Raw genomic sequence first — 19,560 nt, forward strand, 5'->3', positions numbered from 1 at the left:
ACCGACATGACTTCGGGGCCATTTAGCTCTAATATCCGGCAAAACTTTTTCTATCAACCATGACCTTGTTATTTCTTTAGTCACGGATAAAATAGGTTTTGTCTCCAACGTTCCCGCAACACGGTTTTTGCTTGAACACATAGCGGGTTCTAATCTTGTAAACGGATAGATACCAATTTTTCCCGAAAAAAATTCATCACCGGATGCATCAAATCTTGGTCTCGCCACAGCCGCTAGAAACATAACATTTGTGATAAATTTTTTTGCTTTGACATGTTCTTAATGTTTCATCCTCGCCAGGAACAAGTTAGTAGTGTCTTGATGGTTTTGACATGTAAAACCATTTTTCATCAATGTGGATAACATTAAACATGTCATGAAATATGGGAATATGACTTGATAATGATCAACTAACTTTAGATAAACAAAATTCTAATCTTGCTCTCTTATTCCCATGAGTAAGAGTTGGCTTGATGGCATTTGTGTGTGGTCGAAGTGCACCTTCCTTGATTCGTCTATGCACAGTAGATTTAGAAACATTTAAAGAATTTGCAAGAGACCGTATATTAGATCGACGACGTAATGGAATATCTAAAACTTGATTAAAATTAACTTGTACCCTTTTTCATCCAACAACCTTCGCCATATTTGAAGATAAAACAACCGGTAGTCCATGAACAATTTGAAATTTAGCCTTATGCCAAATGCAACTAACGGTCCAGTTCGATACCAAGAATTGTGAAGCTATATCACTTATGACACCCCTTTGTAACTCTCCAGAAACACTTGGTTGCAATAAGGCTTCATATATAGTGTGTCGTTGTTCAAAAGTAGTATTCTTTTTAGTGAGTGTAATATTGAAATGATCCATACAGTAGCACCTAAGAAAACAGTAGCAACATCAAAATTGTAAGTTTTCCAATAAAAAACAGCAATAGTATCAATCTTGGTTAGAAGTACTAGTTATAAAAATACATAAACCAAACAGTTGCAACTAGGAAAAAAAAAAAAAAAAAAAAAAATAGCAACATCGAAGTTTTAACCAAATCAATTTTGTGTCTGTATCAATTGATGCATTTGCATGAAAATAAAGATCTTGTTTGGTCTAAGCAACACTCTTCCTTATAATCCTTTGTATAATGGCATTTGTGTCTGTATCAATTGATGCAGTTGCATAACCAAGAATTAAGATCTTGTTTAGTCTAAGCAACACTCTTCCTAAACATAACAATTGTTGACAATGCTCACCTGAACACACTGAAAACGAAAACATACAAATGGTGTATCGTTATTGATTTTCCAATTTTTCACGGTCAGTAGATTTCGATTGCGAATTTGTGGATGAAAGGAGAAGAAGAATGAAAGCAGATAGCAGGAAAAAAAATTGAGTGTAGAACAAACACAAACCGTGGTTGTGGGGTCGAAGGCCTCCGATGTTGCTATGGGTTACGGGATATCCGGTCGGTGGCTTCATAGGGGAGGATAACGTCTAATAGAGGAGGGGCAGCTTGAAGAGGGAACGATCAACATGAGCAGCGATAAAGGCATATCTAAACCAAAAAGAAGAAGAATGAAAGCAGATAGCAGGAAAAAAATCGAGTGTAGACAACATGAACAAACACAAACCTTGGCTGTGCGATCGAAGGTCTCCGATCTTGCTGTGGGTTGCGGCGATATCCGGTCGGTGGCTTCATAGGGGAGGATATGGCTAACGACTAATAGGGGAGGGGTGGCTCTAAGAGAGAACGGTCAAGAGCATCAATAAAGGAATATCTAAACCAAAAAAAAAAATAATAAATAAAAATAAATAAATAAATAAAAATCGGCTGTTCACTTTGTGAGAGAGAGAGAGAGAGAGAGAGAGAGAGAGAAAGATCCAATGGAGTAATTGTTGAGAGAAAGAGACATAGAAAGAGATAAGATTGCGAGGATGGAAGGTAAGATACATGTCTTTAAAAAAGAGACGTATCTTCAAAAAATCTAACCCATAAATTGGCTCCCTATTTATTTTCAATAAAAAAATTGGCTTTAAAATTAGTTGGAATAATTTGTTTAATGTAAATCTACGTTTTATGATAAAAAAAAATAGAGGGAACTAAAAAGTGATAGGAAAAATTGGTGGAAAAAAGTTGGCTCTAAGTTTTAGATGAAAGGGTAAATTTGTCATTTTATTCAATAAAGTTAATCATAATTACTTTTTTCTTAATATATATGTTTTTTGTTTGTGGATTATTATTTCGAGACGGAGGGAGTATAAATAAACACTTTTCATGAAAGCAATCATAAAAAATCACATGAAATTGTAGGCGTTAAGTCTTAATTAAAGCTTGTTATGCTACCGGCACCCCAGAATCCACCGTAAAGTTCACCTAAGGCAATCATTTTAGAAAATATGATGTGTTCATGGCGTTTATTCAATACTAGTATAATTCGTTCGGCCAACTAGCAATTTAATTCTTCTTTTAGTTATTACGTTGGTATTATTTTTATCCCGTTATTTTAAATACATCAATGTCCTGATTTTTTTTAACGATAAATCTAATCTAATATTAAACTACTTAAATTTCACATATATTTCAGACTGGACTTGAACCATATCGCTAGATTAATCGATATCTTCTATAATATTTAACAGTTATTTGAAATTGTATATTCTATTCTTTAATATATATTAACATTAAATAAAAATGACAACATCCAATACTGATGGGTTAAAATCCAAACGATATCAAGGTATTCCTCAAAATACAATCTTCTAACACCCACACATTTATTTAGGACAATTTTGAAACAATGGTATAAAAATATGATATATAATTATTTTAATATAAAAGGCCAACGCCTTAAACTAAATAATTGAAAGTTATGAATTTGTCAACAGTAAATATATTTTCAAGGTTTTCAGAAAATTCAGATAAAATACATAAAAATAATACTAATAAGCTGTTGAGTGGTTATTAAGGTATTTATAAATGTTTGGTTTGTTTAATTCTTGATAAAATTGTAAAACCAGTAACTACAAGGGCTGTTTTGTGATTACCAGAATCTTGAATAATTTTTTAAAGGGACTAAAAATAATAAGGCAGCAGGACTCGGAACTTGCAACACTACTAAAAAAAAGCGCTATTTCCGAGGGACATTTTCCTCAGAAATTCCTAGGAAAACGGCGTTTCCGAGGAAATGCCGAGAAAATCCTGTGCGTCGGTAAAACCCTCCTAGGAAATGTTTTGTAAGGGATTTCCGAGGAACTTTCTGACTCATTACCTAGGAAATGGTTTTGTCGTAAGTACTGAGGGTTTTCCTAGGAATTTTGTTTCCGAGGAATTTCCTAGGAAGATCATTTCCGAGTAATTTCTAAGGAAGATTATTTCCGACGGATTTCCGAGGAAGTTTATTTTCGATGAATTTCCGAGGAAAATTATTTTCGAGGAATTTCCAAGGAAGTTTATTTCCGACGAATTTCCAAGGAAGTTTATTTCTGATGAATTTCCAAGGATTATTTTTGAGGGATCTCCGAGGAAAATTTTTCCGTGGAACCTTTTAGGAAACTTTCTTGACAGCTTTTTGTGACACTTGTTCGTGACAAAAGTTTCTAGGAATTTCCTAGGAACAATGCAGCTGTAAAAAAATAAAAAACAAAAAACCAAAAAATTTAGCCTAAAATGCAGAAACAGAACTAATACAAAAAAACTTGGTTCATTCCATATATCTAAAAGTCATACAAACGCTTACACTTTAGAACATAAGTTTCAACAATCATGTAAACCAAAAAGATAATATAGAAGTCTTAAAACCGTACAAACGTTTACAACAAATAACCTAAGGAGCATTTGATGGATTGGATGGATTGTCGGGACGATTATTAGTGTCATATCGTCTCATGAACTCGACCATTTCCGCCATTTGTTTTTCCATTTGTGCTTGTCTTTTGGCCATTTCACCATTTTGTCGGGCCAATTCGGCATGAGCTTCTTCCAATTCCTGGACCTAAAAAAATGTTAAAAGAAACATACATACATTAGTAACATAAAAAATAGTAAAAACAAAGTATATATATTAACATTTATATCTATTATACCAACATATATTTCACTTATTAATGGAATGAACTTAAATTTTCTTATTCATAATAGCAACATATTATCATTTTTATATACAATAGCAACATACTTTTATTTTCTATCAATTATAGCATTTTACCTTTTTTCATAATACCAACATACTATAATTGTTATTTATTATCAAAGACCATATACTTCTATGTTTTTTAAATAATAGCAGCAACTTTATTTTATCCATAATAGCAACAAACTTGATTTTTTTTATCTATAATAACAACATATTTTATCTACTTTGCATTTTTTTTTATGTCAAATAAAAATACCCGCTGTTGTGACTGCTGGTACTCAGAAGAGGTCGGTTTGTTCCCGTTGGATGATGTCCCCATGACAACGAAATGTAGATCTGAACTTCCTACCCCGTAAATACGTCTGCACTTGCCTCTCCCTTCTTGTGCTTGCACCCACAAGTCAACATCACCCTCTGGATGTTGAGTTAGGTCCTCCTCGTACTTTTCAACCATGGCACTAGTGTATCTCTCCTACAATTTATCAAAACAAAACGATTGTTATTATTATACTATTTCAAGTTGAAGCACTAATTATCTATAAAGGAAAAGATAAATTACACATATTGCTCTAGCAGTAGGTGTACAAAACTCCAACTCTTGAATTGTATCATAATCTTTAGCCTTGAATTTTTTCTTGGCCTCTGCAGTAAGGTGGGTAATAAGAAAAAGTTCCAGAAATGTAGGGATACGTTTCAATTCCTTTTGCTACATAAAACACATAGTATAATTAGTGTAATCTATGATTAAGTAAAACCAATTACTGAATTATATGAATATTGATTCGCATAATTACCAATTCCAGTCGATACTGATCATAACCCCTGGATCCCCCTGTATGTCTCGAAACTGTACCGGTGTCGTCACCGCTCATACGGTTGGCTCTCCCGGCCACCGACTTCTTTCTCCAAGCATCTGTGTCCCAATACTATAAAAAGAATATGTAAGATAATATATAAAAGGAAAAAAATAACAAAAAAATAATAATATATTAATTAGCTTACTTTACACAAATCCTTCCATACGTCCTCATTGAAACTAATAGGCTCAAAATCACGCATGATTGCAAAGTCGTTATTTGTGTTCGGGATGTTGTGACCGGCCGCTCGAGCTCTATTTGCAGATTCATGTCGATATTCACTCATTATGTCTGAATAACGATCTTGCACCACACTTCTAAATCCACTCTCGATCATTCCATCATTTACCGAATCCCACCGATAGTATTTCTGTTAAAAAAAAGAAACTAAAGCTAAAAGTGCAAACATAAAACAAATCAACCTAAGGTATGCCAATTATTAATTGATATTACCCCAAAAGCACGAAACATTTGCTGAAATACTGTAGGCGGAAGCTTAGTAAATGTGGGCCATGCTCCATCTAAAAATTGATCAAATATAAGTCTGATTTGATGATGTACCTGATAGGATGCAAACCTACAACAGTGAAATATAACAAAATTAGTATTTTTATAATATGAGTCAGCAACATAAATTTAACTATTAAAATGACATACTTTTTTCCGAACTTCTCAAGATACGGCCTAGTATCGCCATATCTATGAGGTGTATCTGCGACATTTGAGTAGCGTTGCGTATCATCATCATCTTCTTCTTCAGAATCATTGTCAGGGTCGATGCCAGAATTGTGGGCCTCATGTACGCGGCGACGTTTAATTATCCTCTGCGTATCGTCCATTTGATCAGATATACCAACATCACTAGTACTCCCAGCGTATCCACGACCTAAGTTCTCAGCATCATGAACACTCAACGATGTAAGCCGTGTACATCCCTGTCGCTGTCGGTCATTAGGACTGGAGTCCTGAGGTCGACTACCAGTACTGTCGTGTAGTCGACCACCAGTACTGGTCCAATCGGCATGTACGTCATGACTAAATTAGGCGCCCCTCTATCATTGTATCTGCTTTCATGACATACTCTACAACGCTCCATATCAGAATTTTTCCCATTGAATAGCATGCAATGATTTATGCATACATGAATCCTTTCTGACGGCAACTCTAGTGGCTTCAACATTTTGTTTGTCTCGTAAAAGTTTGTAGGTACCTTCTCACCACCGGGTATACTATCTTTGAATATCGGAAGTAGTTTATTAAATGCTGAGTCGAAAACATTACATTCTGATTTCCAATTCAATAATCTGGTGGTGGTGCATAGTGTGGAAGCTTTTTCAGACCCGTCTCACAAAGGCTCGTTTGCAAGCCTTAACATGGTATAGAATTTCTCAGCTGATTGATTTGGGTGTTGTGGTCCTTGCTGATAATAAGTATCAGTATTTTGATGCATGCTCTCCATAACCATTTGCTCATATATGGTATATTCACCTAAATCGTCATTAATGTCTTGAGCCATTTCACTGTCTATGCGTTGACGCACACGTTGAGATGATACGGGGTTTGAACATTGTCCCACATCATGTGTAGGTAATGACTCGCCATGTGCATACCATACAAAATAATTATCCATGAATCCACTTTTATATATATCAAACTCAACCAACTCTCTCTCCTTGAAAAAACGATTTTTGCATTTGGAACACGGACATCTAATTTGAAAAACCTCTACCCCTTTTATAATTTTACGTTTGATGCTAGTTGCGTTGGTGTATGCAAAATCCAAGAAATAATTGACATGTTGTCGAAATACCGGATTGAATATACCATTTTTGGCGCGCAAAGTGTACATCCATTCTCTATTGGATGACATTTTTCGATCTAGAACTAGGATTTTGCATTTGTTAGATGTTAATAAAAAAGACCTAACAACTTAACACAACTCATCTAACAAAGTAACAAATGAAACGTCACACTTTATTATTAATAAATATTAGAATAAGATTTTTCCAATAAGACAAAAATTTTATAGCATATAATTAAAGCCATAACTTTACAATATTAGTAAAACCAACAATTCAATAAACTAACATAAATCATAACTTCAAAATATTAATAAAACTAACAAACATTAAGATGCTAGTGGAAATGTAATCCATTGTTTATGGGTTATTGGTATGTACAGGTCTGATGCAAAATTCTTTTTTTTTATGAATTTGACGATTTTGCCCTTGGTGATGATTTGAGATTTTGGCACACCAAAAAACAACCAGAAACAGAAAATTCAGTAGAATTACATGTTTTCAAGGGTATATATGTCACTTTTTTTTGTCATAGCAGGTCTAGAAAGATAAACTCTAATGCATGAATTAAACAATTACACAACAAAAACTTAAAAAATGACACTTATGACAAATTACACCAGACAACAAATTTGGAAATCTGTCCAAACCAAACAAACAGAAACAGAAACAAACAGAAACATAACCAAATCAAAAAACAGAAACAAATGTTACAAACCAAATCTGGAAAGTGGGTAGAAGAATTTTAGTGGATTTTTGATGAATTTAGAAGGAACTTTTGAGTATCTTTTCTAAATAAATCAGAAGAGAACGTGATCATCATAAAATGTAATTACCCTTTTAGCCCTTTTAATTTAAAACTAATTCAATTTTACTAACAAACCTTAACCTTATGGATGGGATCAAATGACTGCTACTATCATCCATTTGTTTTATGATATATATGGTCAAGTTGCTTTAACTGTAGTTAACAATAATAAACCGTTTTTCATCATTTTTATAAAGCAATTGTTAACATTTTAAGTTTTTATCTTGTGTTGCAACTGCAAGCTCGTTTTTGATACATATGGTTCAACTGTAGTAAAGGAAATCACACCATCCAGGGCAAAATTCAACCTAAAATCTAAGAAATAACATTTAAACATATAATAACATAAATCTAAACCTAATTTTCAACATATAACCACTTAAATTCAAAGATTTCGAAAAAATAAAAAAGTTAGGGATTTACCTTCAAAAAACGATTTGGGGAAGAAGAGATTGAACTAAAAGTCGTTAATGTAGCTTCGGTCGACCCAACGGGGGCGGAGACACTAGCGGTCGTGGCGATGGTGGAATTTGCAGACGAAATTGGGGGGAACTCCGACTTCTTTGGAGCGCAATAAAAAAAACATCGTTTTTAGCTGTGAAAAAATGAACGACCTATAGTATATAAGGAGAGTTTATTTAGTTTAATTCCTAGAAATGTTATAGGACGCATTTACTAACTAGGAAAAAAATATCATTTAACCTAGAGTTATATATATATATATATATATATATATATATATATATATATATATATATATATATATATATATATATATATATATAATACGTTTTTACCTCAAAATAAAAAAAAAAATATATCCGGTTCCTAGGAAAAAAAATTGAGTGTAGAACAAACACAAACCTTGGTTGTGGGGTCGAAGGCCTCCGATGTTGCTGTGGGTTACGGGATATCCGGCAGGTGGCTTCATAGGGGAGGATAACGTCTAATAGAGGAGGGGCAGCTTGAAGAGGGAACGATCAACATGAGCAGCGATAAAGGCATATCTAAACCAAAAAGAAGAAGAATGAAAGCAGATAGTAGGAAAAAAATCGAGTGTAGACAACAGGAACAAACACAAACCTTGGCTGTGTGGTCGAAGGTCTCCGATCTTGCTATGGGTTGCGGCGATATCCGGTCGGTGGCTTCATAGGGGAGGATATGGCTAACGACTAATAGGGGAGGGGTGGCTCTAAGAGAGAACGGTCAAGAGCATCAATAAAGGAATATCTAAACCAAAAAAAAAAAAAAAAAAATCGGCTGTTCAATTTGTGAGAGAGAGAGAGAGAGAGAGAGAGAGAAAGATCCAATGGAGTAATTGTTGAGAGAAAGAGACATAGAAAGAGATAAGATTGCGAGGATGGAAGGTAAGATACATGTCTTTAAAAAAGAGACGTATCTTCAAAAAATCTAACCCATAAATTGGCTCCCTATTTATTTTCAATAAAAAATTGGGCTTTAAAATTAGTTGGAATAATTTGTTTAATGTAAATCTAAGTTTACTAAAAAGTGATAGGAAAAATTAGTGGGAAAAAGTTGGCTCCAAGTTTTAGATGAAAGGGTAAATTTGTCATTTTATTCAATAAAGTTAATCATAATTACTTTTTTTTTTAATATATATGTTTTTTGTTTGTGGACTATTATTTTGGGACGGAGGGAGTATAAATAAATACTTTTCATGGAAGCAATCATAAAAAATCACATGCAATTGTAGACGTTAAGTCTTAATTAAAGCTTGTTATGCTACCGGCACCCCAGAATCCACCATAAAGTTCACCTAAGGCAACCATTTTAGAAAATATGATGTGTTCATGGCGTTTATTCAATACTAGTATAATTCGTTCGGCCAACTAGCAATTTAATTCTTCTTTTAGTTATTACGTTGGTATTATTTTTATCCCGTTATTTTACATACATCAATGTCCTGATTTTTTTTTAACGATAAATCTAATCTAATATTAAACTACTTAAATTTTACATATATTTCAGACTGGACTTGAACCATTGACATTAAATAAAAATGACCACATCTAATACTGATGGGTTAAAATCCAAACGATATCAAGGTATTCCTCAAAATACAATCTTCTAACACCCACACATTTATTTAGGACAATTTTGAAAGTTATGAATTTGTCAACAATAAATATATTTTCAAGGTTTTCAGAAAATTCAGATAAAATACATAAAAATAATAATTATAAGCTGTTGAGTGATTATTAAGGTATTTATAAATGTTTGGTTTGTTTAATTCTTGATAAAATTGTAAAACCAGTAACTACAAGGGGTGTTTTGTGATTACCAGAATCTTGAATAATTTTTTAAAGGGACTAAAAATAATAAGGCAGCAGGACTCGGAACTTGCAACTTCTAGGACAAACCCTGGAGTTTTTGCTCTTGTGCGCCTTCATATTTTTGAGTTTGGGTGTACCCGTCAACACTCACCACACACATAATAAAAACAAAATATATAAATGGTCTCTTTCTTAAGTTCGTATTTTTTTTATTTGCCATAATGAGAGACATAGAGCAAACCAGACCATGAAACACATAACATATAGCTAACTGCGTAACTAATCTGAACTTAAATCATAAAAAGCACAACTTAGTTGGTCAAAAGAAACCCCGAAAACATTCGTGGCTTTTTGCTTCGATTTCTCCCATGATTCTTCATCATTTTATGAACTTTGGGTGGATTTTTGAAAGGTTTCTCAAGCACTTCATAATGCTTAGGTTTTTAGACGTTATATCCTTCTCAAAAGTTCCGAATGGTTACAATAAATGTGAATTTTGATTTTGAAATTCAATACCACTAAATTGCTCCTAATTACTATCATTTCTTAACAATGACATCCATAATGCATTGAACTTCATGAAGTTTAATGAATTGTCAAATCATCTTTTTACGTTCCATACAACTCTATCTTTAATACAATGCATTGAACTCTATAAAGTTTAATAAAACATTACAAAAGATAATTTATAGTATATATATGTAAGAATTAGAAAACATTCTTCCATTGAAGAGTTCAATTACCATTAAAACTCCAAATCCACTAAATGTTAATGTGACATCTCACAATGATTGAGTTTTCATCAATTGAATGACAACTAGACTTGCTATCTCATTCAATTATCCTATTGAACAACAAGTTCCCTCCGGAACACATTACCAAAACCATGACTTTGCTGAACAAGGATCAAAGAAGACGTGTACAGTCTATTGGATTTGGATCCGCTCTATCTATACAATTAGAAAAGTTGTCATGTAGGATATGTTATTGAGTTGTTGAAAACTACGACCCAAATAGTAATTCCATTTGGGTAAAGGACCAAAGACTTGTAAGCGACAAGGGAAGAGTGTACACGAGACATATGGGATTCCAATGGGTGACATACCAATGTCTAACCTTTCTAAAGCAAATTCTAAAAATAAGTTTGTCAAATTTTGGAAATCCCAATTTCCAAAATCAATAAAACGAATACGGCTAACACATGTTCCGTACATGATAGAAAAAGACACAAATGTTGGTCCATTTTTTATTATGAATTTTCTTGTACTGTTTATATCGTTTATATCGGTGATGATTTGAGTTTCCATCGATCGGGACTGTCAATCAAGGATTCTTGGAAAATATTATGGATGATATGGATATCAAACAGTTAGAGTGGTGCGGATTTGTTGTATCATGTTTGAAATCAAGCCAAATGATGTGGAAAAGATTGGACGATAAGTGCATTCCACATCATCCGGCTAGATTTCAAACATGATACAACAAATCAGCACCAATCTAACTGTTTGATATCCACATCATCCGTAATATTTTCCAAGAATCCTTTATTGACAGTCCCCATCGACAGAAACTCGATCATCACCGATACAAATAGTACAAGAAAATTCATAATAAAAAATGGACCAGCATTTGTGTCTTTTTGTATCATGTCCACAACATGTGTTAGCCGTATTCGTTTTATTGATTTTGAAGTTTGGGATTTCCAAAGTTTGACAAACTTATTTTTAGAATTTGCTTTAGAAGGGTTACACATTGGTATGTTGCCCATTGGAATCCCATATATCTCGTGTACACTCTCCCTTGTCGCTTACAAGTCTTTGGTCCTTTTCACCCAAATGCAATTGTTATTTGGGTCGTAGTTGTCGACAACTCAATAACATATCCTACGCGACAGCTTTTCTAATTGTATAGATAGAGCGGATCCAAATCCAATAGACTGTACATATCTTTTTTGATCCTTGTTCAGCAAAGCCATGGTTTTGGTAATGTGTTCCGGAGGGAACCTGGTGTTCAAATATCTTTAAGGAATCTTCCACTTTTCCTGGATTTGCCATTCTAGTTTGCTTTTTCACAATCTTTTGTATCCGAATTCCAACAGGTGGCGGGTTTACAAAATCATCATCATCATTTGGACACTTTCGAGAATAAATATCTGATTGCTTTGTTCTGCAAACTCATATACATATTATTTACACATAGAAAAAATTATAAGAAAACATTGAATATTGATCGAATATCATTGGTTTATACCTGGTTTTGATAGATTGGATTCCATATCAATCTTGATGGCAATGTCTTTGTTGTTATAACTTTAGTGCATTCGCTCCATTTCCCTGAGATTTTGACAAGAATCACTGAATTGAATCATGTCCATTGCAGATTATAAAAATACAATGTTTTTGGTTGAATCTATGACACGAATCACTGAGTTGAATCATATTCCAGATTTGAATCAGTAATCAGAATTAGTTAAATAGAAGCATATTTATCATAATTCATATGACAGAAAGGTATTGGTAACACCTGAATCATTTCTACCAACATAATCATTCTGTTATCTAGTTTTTATTACAACTCTAAAGTCACAACCATAAACACTAACAACACTTGAATCGCTAAAACACTTAAACCACTAATATCAAGCACTACTGTCCAAAATCACCATAAATGAAAGATTATCAAACATTACTTACGTATTGAATCTGGATGAGGTTCTGATTCATTTTGATACTCCATAACTCCAAAATTCCTAACTCCAGAGCAAAACAAAGATGAAATTGTGGCTGATTGCTAGATTTAGGTATGAACCCTTCGACCAGAAACTCTTTATGTAGCATATCAAGCCATTGAATCTTTATAGAACCATTATAACAAAAAAAATCCATAGTACAATATCTTGAATTTAATCATATCCAATCTCCAATTAAAAATCATTGATTCTTCTTTTTCAATTTCCATCGTGAAAAGGGTTTTTTTGGGCGAAAATTATGGCTGGGAAGATATACAAAATTATATCCAGTATCTTTGAATTTAATTAGATCCAATCTTGAATTGAAAACCTTTGATTCTTTCTTTTCTCATTTTCCATCCAGAAGAGTGTTTTTTGGGCGAAAATTATTGCTGGTAAGATATCTAAAATTAAAATTTTTAATTTTTTTTTTTTTTAACTTTAGATAATGCAATTTATAAATATCAATGTATGAACACGGGTTTGAAAATAAATTAATAAATAAAAATACAAGCCAACTTTATCTTGAATTTGATTATATCCAACTAGGTTACGGAAACCATGGGTTACAAATTAAAATAACATATATAATATAAATATAGTAATTATTAATCATAGATTTGCAAATATTATATTTTTTAACAAAGTTTGATCTTGTAACCTTGTATCGTTGTTATTTAATTATTTAATTGTTAGTAAATGGAATTCAAATAATTTGATCTAATTTTTTTGGGATAAAATAAATCATAATCACCACAAGGAAAAAGGCCATTACCGGCGACAAAAGTCGCCGGTAAAAGTCCCAAATGTCGCCGGTAATGATAATAGCGGCGACGCGTCGCCGGTAATGAGTCGCCGGTACTGACTCGTCGCTACTGATCAATTTGTCGCCGCTAAAGATAATAGTCGCCGCTATTACTATGTCGCCGCTACTGACAATTGTCGCCACTAATAATATTGTCGCCGGTAATGAACTATGTCGCCGCTAATAGTGTCGCCGGCAAAAGTGTCGCCGGTAATGATAACTGTCGCCGGTAAAAGTGTCGCCGGTAATGAACTATGTCGCCGCTATATTTTGCACTTGGGACAAAAACTAAATTACCAAACTTTTTAGCAAATAACCACCACAAAACCAAAACTACCAAATCAACATGCATTTTACGATGCTAAAGTAGATTGCTATTTTACCTGTGATGGTTGTGATGGTGGTTGTGATGGTTGCGAAGGCTGTGGAATCGTCGGGAGACCAGAAGGTTTGCGGCCAATGCCTCTAATGTGGCCACGTCGCTCTCCTAATACTTTCTCGAACGTAGCTCTTTCTTGAGTTGGCGTAAACTCACTTTCACCTTGAGTTTGTTCTAGCAGCTCTTCAACTAACCGATTCTGTAACTCCCAAAAGTGAGTAACAATTAAGTATAAATAAACATTTAAATATATGATAAAATTATAATTAAATACTTACATATTGTTGTTCCGATTCAGCAGTAACAAATACACCATTCTTATCGGTGTGAGCTTTGCGAAATGTTTCCACTCTCTTAAGGTTCTGTTTAAGTTTAAAAATTAGATTATATTTTAAATAAATAATTACATGTATCGTACGGTACCTTCTTATAGCAAGTACTGCTATACGAGCTCGAACCCCCACGATTCACAATTGTTTGCTTTTCACGGATTTTTTTGTTCCTTTCTGAAGCAATTTTGTGTTCGTCAGTTTGAAAATACTCAACTGTCTTCTCCCAGTTATCAACAAGCATACCATCCGGAGGATTTGCCAATGCTCTCGGGATATCTTCATACCCTCCAACCATGTTGAAATATTCTTTTGCGTCGGCTTTACGCTCTCGAAAACCTCTTAACAAGGCTGCTTGAAAACTCTCTGTCAATAAAGTAGCTTGTGCATCCTGGTACATTTGATTGAGATCAAACTTTGTCTACAATTAAAAAAAAAAAGTTAACCAAGTAAGAAACAATTATAGTTAAACCTATAAAATATATTTAAATAAATAATTACCGCTAAATGTTGTAATACAGTTTCCTTTATTTCAGGGGAAACTCTTTTCCAACTCCATTTGTCGAAAGGGACCATCTGCCACATTGTTTTCCCAACTTCTCGGGAAAACATGTCTCCCGCCTCTCCTACGGGATTAAATGTGATATCTCTATCAAATTGCATGGCTATTGGTTTCCCCTGGTTCTGCAAGATTGCTTTTTCAAGCTTTATATTTTTTGCTTTTCCTCGAGCTTTCCTTCGGGCACGTCCCTCAACTACAAATGTAATTAAAAATTATTAGAAACGACATTTAATTTATGATAATTGAACAAAAATAGTAAATAAAAATTCATTATAAGACTTACCGTCCTGCTCGTGCTGGCCAGGACCTCTACCACCTGGGAAAGGTGGGTCCTCAGCTCCGTCTCCCCCATGTCCACGACCCATGACAGCAGCCATGGTAAACATAAACAACAGCCACACTTTCATCATTTCCTGAAAAATTATAAGATATACAAATACAATTTTTATTATAGATACACATTACATTTCCTGAAAAATTATAAGATATACAAATACAATTAAACAACAGCCACACTCTCATCATTTGAAGTAACGGTTATCACATTTTTCACACGCACATCTGATTTTACCATTACTATCAACGTGCAACTTCGACTTCTCAATAAAAGCTTTGAGTCCTGCTTGGAACTCGGGATGGTTTCGATATGGATTAGTAGTCCAGCTTTTATCAATAGACATGATGTTGCTGAAACATAATTTTGGGTTTAGAGTTTAGTATACAGAATTAGCATTGTTTTTTTTCAATCCACATTTTTTTACATCTAAAATAATACAAAAATTAAGTAATAAAGAAATGAAAAAAATAAATTAAAAATTTTTATTTATGCATTTTTTTAATTAATTTTAATTAAAATTACATTTGGAGTTAGCTTGGGTAAAAACTAGAAGCTTTCTAGTTTTTGTATATAAGTTTTTAAACAATTTTATAGTTTTTTTTTGTGTTTTTTTTTTTCAATTTATAAAAATAATGTATTTTTTTTTTCAATTATAGCATCCTACTTATAAGAAAACCACATACTTTTACATACGTATTATGTTGTTATGTTGTATTTTTTACCGTCGAGATTAAAATGTATATAAGTTTTTAAAGATTTTTATAATTTTTTTTGTGTTTTTTTTTCCAATTATAAGTTAACTATATAACTTATTGGTTAATTAATTTGGAGTTAGCTTGGGTAAAAACTAGAAGCTTTCTAGTTTTTGTATATAAGTTTTTAAACAATTTTATAGTTTTTTTTTGTGTTTTTTTTTTCAAATTATAAAAATAATGTAATTTTTTTTTATTTCAATTATAGCATCCTACTTATACCAAAACCACATAGTTTTACATACGTATTATGTTGTTGTGTTGTATTTTTTACCGTCGAGATTAAAATGTATATAAGTTTTTAAAGATTTTTATAATTTTTTTTGTGTTTTTTTTTCCAATTATAAGTTAACTATATAACTTATTGGTTAATTAATTTGGAGTTAGCTTGGGTAAAAACTAGAAGCTTTCTAGTTTTTTGTATATAAGTTTTTAAACAATTTTATAGTTTTTTTTTTTTCAAATTATAAAAATAATGTATTTTTTTTTTATTTCAATTATAGCATCCTACTTATACCAAAACCACATAGTTTTACATAATACATAAGAAGGTGAAATTCACATACTTTTACATACATATACCACATATACATCAAATACAAATACACACAAAATAACATCCTATTTAAACCAAATACACATAATTTCACATATATACATAATAACATCCTATTTATACCAAATACAAAAGTTTCACAATCATATATCACATTTACAACAAACATACATACATTCACATACACACAATAACATTCTACTTATAACAAATACATATAACTTCTACTAATATACCACATATACATCAAACACACATACATTGGAATATATATACCAAATTCACATATATTCAAACAAATACAAAATATACAATCCAATTTTCACATATGACAATTATCACATAATTTCACATATAAATACAACTTGAAGCTATACAACTAATTGCAATTAAATAACCACAAACAAAAAATTGAATAACTTGCTTCTAATCCAAAACAATACCACCAAAAACAAAAATATGAACAATTTATTATCATTCAATCACTACATAAAGCTACAAATCAAAATTCATACAAAATAAAAAAGAAATCATAAAAAAAAAACTTACCTTTCTTCAACAAATGGAGGCACCTACAAATTGATCACAAAGCTTTAACCACTTGCTTGGAACAATGCTTCTAATCCAAAACAACACCACCAAAAATAAAGAACATGAGCAATTTATTATCATTCATACAACACAAAAATGAAATCATCAAAATAAAACTTACCTTTCTTCAAGAAATGGAGGTAGAAATTGATCCCAAACCTTTAACCACACCTAGGGACACTTGCTTGGAACAATGAGGGGAGAAATTTGCTAGAAAGAAGGAGATTGAAGAAGAAATCGGAAAAATGGTGAAGGAGCTCAAAGCAAACAGAAAGGGAGAAAGGGAAATGAAGAAGGCTGTAATCTGCGTGCGTTTTTTTTTTTATCTGGGATCATCAATAGCGGCGACACCTTTAGCGGCGACGCGAGATCAATACCGGCGACATTTGTTAATAGCGGCGACAAACTGGAGGGAAGGGTACCGCGTCATTTTTAGCATACAATTAGCGGCGACTTTTTTAGGGTTTTAGCGGCGACATGCGTGTCGCCGGTATTAGGTTAGACCGGATAAGGCACCCCACCCGTTGGATTGGATATCTCATCGAACGGTTGAGATGCAATGTAGGGGGAAAGTGCGGATTCGGGTGACAACTCTTTAGCGGCGACACCTTTAGCGGCGACTATGGGCTTTACCGGCGACTATAGCTATAGTCGCCGGTAAAGCCCATAGTCGCCGCTAAAGGTGTCGCCGCTAAAGGATATATTTCTTGTAGTGAATGGCATTCATATATCTCTAATATATTGAATTATCTCTAAATTAAAGAGATTCTACCGAAATTCAAGTAACAGAAGGGTAATTATGGAAATTTGATGGAATCCGAAATGAATGAATTATGTAATTTGCTAATTTTTTAAAATATAAAATGGTAAAAAAGAAATTTTAGTAGCAAATCAATTAGGCCGGAAAATATTCTTTAGGGGCTTTTAAAAGTGTACACATGGCTTAGATTTATTATTTTATTAGAAAAGAGAAATGATACTCAAAAAATTATATAATATTGTTTTGCATTGGGTTTTTTTATATGTGATTTTTATTAACAGTGTGTTGTATGGATTTTGTTCGGTTTTTGATCATCTTATTTTAGATAATTTTTGCTACTTGATATTAAACTTACATAAAACTCTTTATATATATATTTTTTTTTGGTAGGACAAATCTAATCTACTACTAAATTATTTATAATTTCACATATGTTCGTTGAATCCCGGTCCTCAAGAAGGGATTGTTAATATATTCTTTAGATATTTAAGTTTACATAAATTTCTTTATGTAACTTAAAAACCCCACAAATGTACAATGACTTTTCTAATGTAATCATAATCATTATAATAAAAAAAAATTGTCATTTAACAAATAAGCAAGTGTTAAGAAACAATATTGATAAATGTATTCTCGAGATGTTTATGTTTATACATGTGGCTCTAACGACTTCAGCTTCTTTGGATGCACTAATACCAAGATATTAAAAATTACCGTAAACATAAAGTATGAGTAATTTCACATGCATAAGCCTGGACTGATAAATTTTTGACAGACCTGGAATAATAATAATTTAGAACAATTAATCACATACATTAACGAGTCAAATTCCATAATTCAGTAAATAACATAAAAATTATAAACAAAGTAGAAAGTTGACGGCTAACAAAAGTCATAATTACTTTTTTCATAGTCAAATTAAAACTCAAGCCTAAAATTGTTTTTTTTTTTTGCATCATCCTTTTCCCATAAACAAATTATAAAACTTCATTTGTGTTTTCGTTTAAGGGACAAAGACTACTAATACCATAGTTAACCAGTAACATAATATGTCGATCCAAAAAAATAACAACATGATGGTTTAAATTAAATAAAAAATTAAGTGCATTGCCTATACAAATAAAAAAAAAGTATTTTGTTATTTATTGGAAAATGGATGTACACAATGCAATAAAACATGGGTAAATGCTAAAAAAGTCAATGAAAACTGTAAATACAAACACATTTTTATGAATTATCCAGGTTTTAGGATTATTTGATCTTATTTATCCCGATAATCAATTTCTAGTAGCAACATATACTTGCATACATTATCAACGATTATAATATGTAACCCTAAATAAGAAAAAATGCTTTAAGAAAATATAATACATAAGTACAATGGTATAATAAGGACAATATATAAAATACATTGATATTGCTTCCATTTATCCCTTCTGAAAAAGCAATTAAACTCACTTGTGGATATGCTTATATTTCAAATACAAAGGGCAAAATTAGGAAGATATGCTTTCTTAGCAGAAAGTTTTAGAAGAACATTTAAAAGAATTTATTATATATTTTTTCCTTTCTCTTTCTCTATTTATGTCCCAAATCGAGGATTAAAATCTTACATGATTAACAAATTTTATTGTAAAGATAAACTTGCAGCTTGAATAATAAAGATGGGTTTGAAGTTTCATTTTTTTCTTTCTGTCCTGAACCTTCAGGTTTATTTATTTTTTTCTCTTTGATTCATATAATAGTCATTTGTCTTAGTCATTTGTCTTTGTAAATTCATGTCCTTTTCCTTCGTTAGCTTACTACAAACAGAAGTTACTTGAATCCTGATGCAATAACATATTTAGTTTAATTAAACAAAAATTCTTTCTCTAT

General features: G+C 32.2%; 1 protein-coding gene across 1 annotated transcript; it reads right to left on the minus strand.

The window, feature by feature from the left end:
* Positions 1-3,677: 3,677 nt before the first annotated feature.
* On the minus strand, positions 3,678-8,199 carry LOC145047942 (uncharacterized). Its single transcript, XM_078996315.1, has 7 exons — positions 5,643-8,199; positions 5,439-5,562; positions 5,131-5,355; positions 4,923-5,054; positions 4,688-4,834; positions 4,385-4,600; positions 3,678-3,987 (listed from the first exon to the last, which is right to left on the minus strand). Exons 1-7 carry the CDS (start codon positions 5,822-5,824, stop codon positions 3,820-3,822), a joined length of 1,194 nt encoding a protein of 397 aa, XP_078852441.1. The 5' UTR covers positions 5,825-8,199; the 3' UTR covers positions 3,678-3,819.
* Positions 8,200-19,560: the final 11,361 nt, after the last annotated feature.

The sequence above is a fragment of the Lactuca saligna genome, chromosome 5 (genome assembly GCF_052625555.1).
Source record: "Lactuca saligna cultivar CGN05327 chromosome 5, ASM5262555v1, whole genome shotgun sequence".
Classification (NCBI taxonomy): domain Eukaryota; kingdom Viridiplantae; phylum Streptophyta; class Magnoliopsida; order Asterales; family Asteraceae; genus Lactuca; species Lactuca saligna.

What these genes read in the sequence shown, in the direction of transcription:
- LOC145047942 (XM_078996315.1), bottom strand. Translation starts at nt 5,824, where the DNA reads ATGGACGATACGCAGAGGATAATTAAACGTCGCCGCGTACATGAGGCC. An exon ending in CTACTGCTAGAGCAATATGT is followed by an intron (nt 4,601 to 4,687) that starts GTAATTTATCTT and finishes GATAAATTGTAG; the next exon opens with GAGAGATACACTAGTGCCAT. An exon ending in ACCAGCAGTCACAACAGCGG is followed by an intron (nt 3,988 to 4,384) that starts GTATTTTTATTT and finishes ACATTTTTTTAG; the next exon opens with GTCCAGGAATTGGAAGAAGC.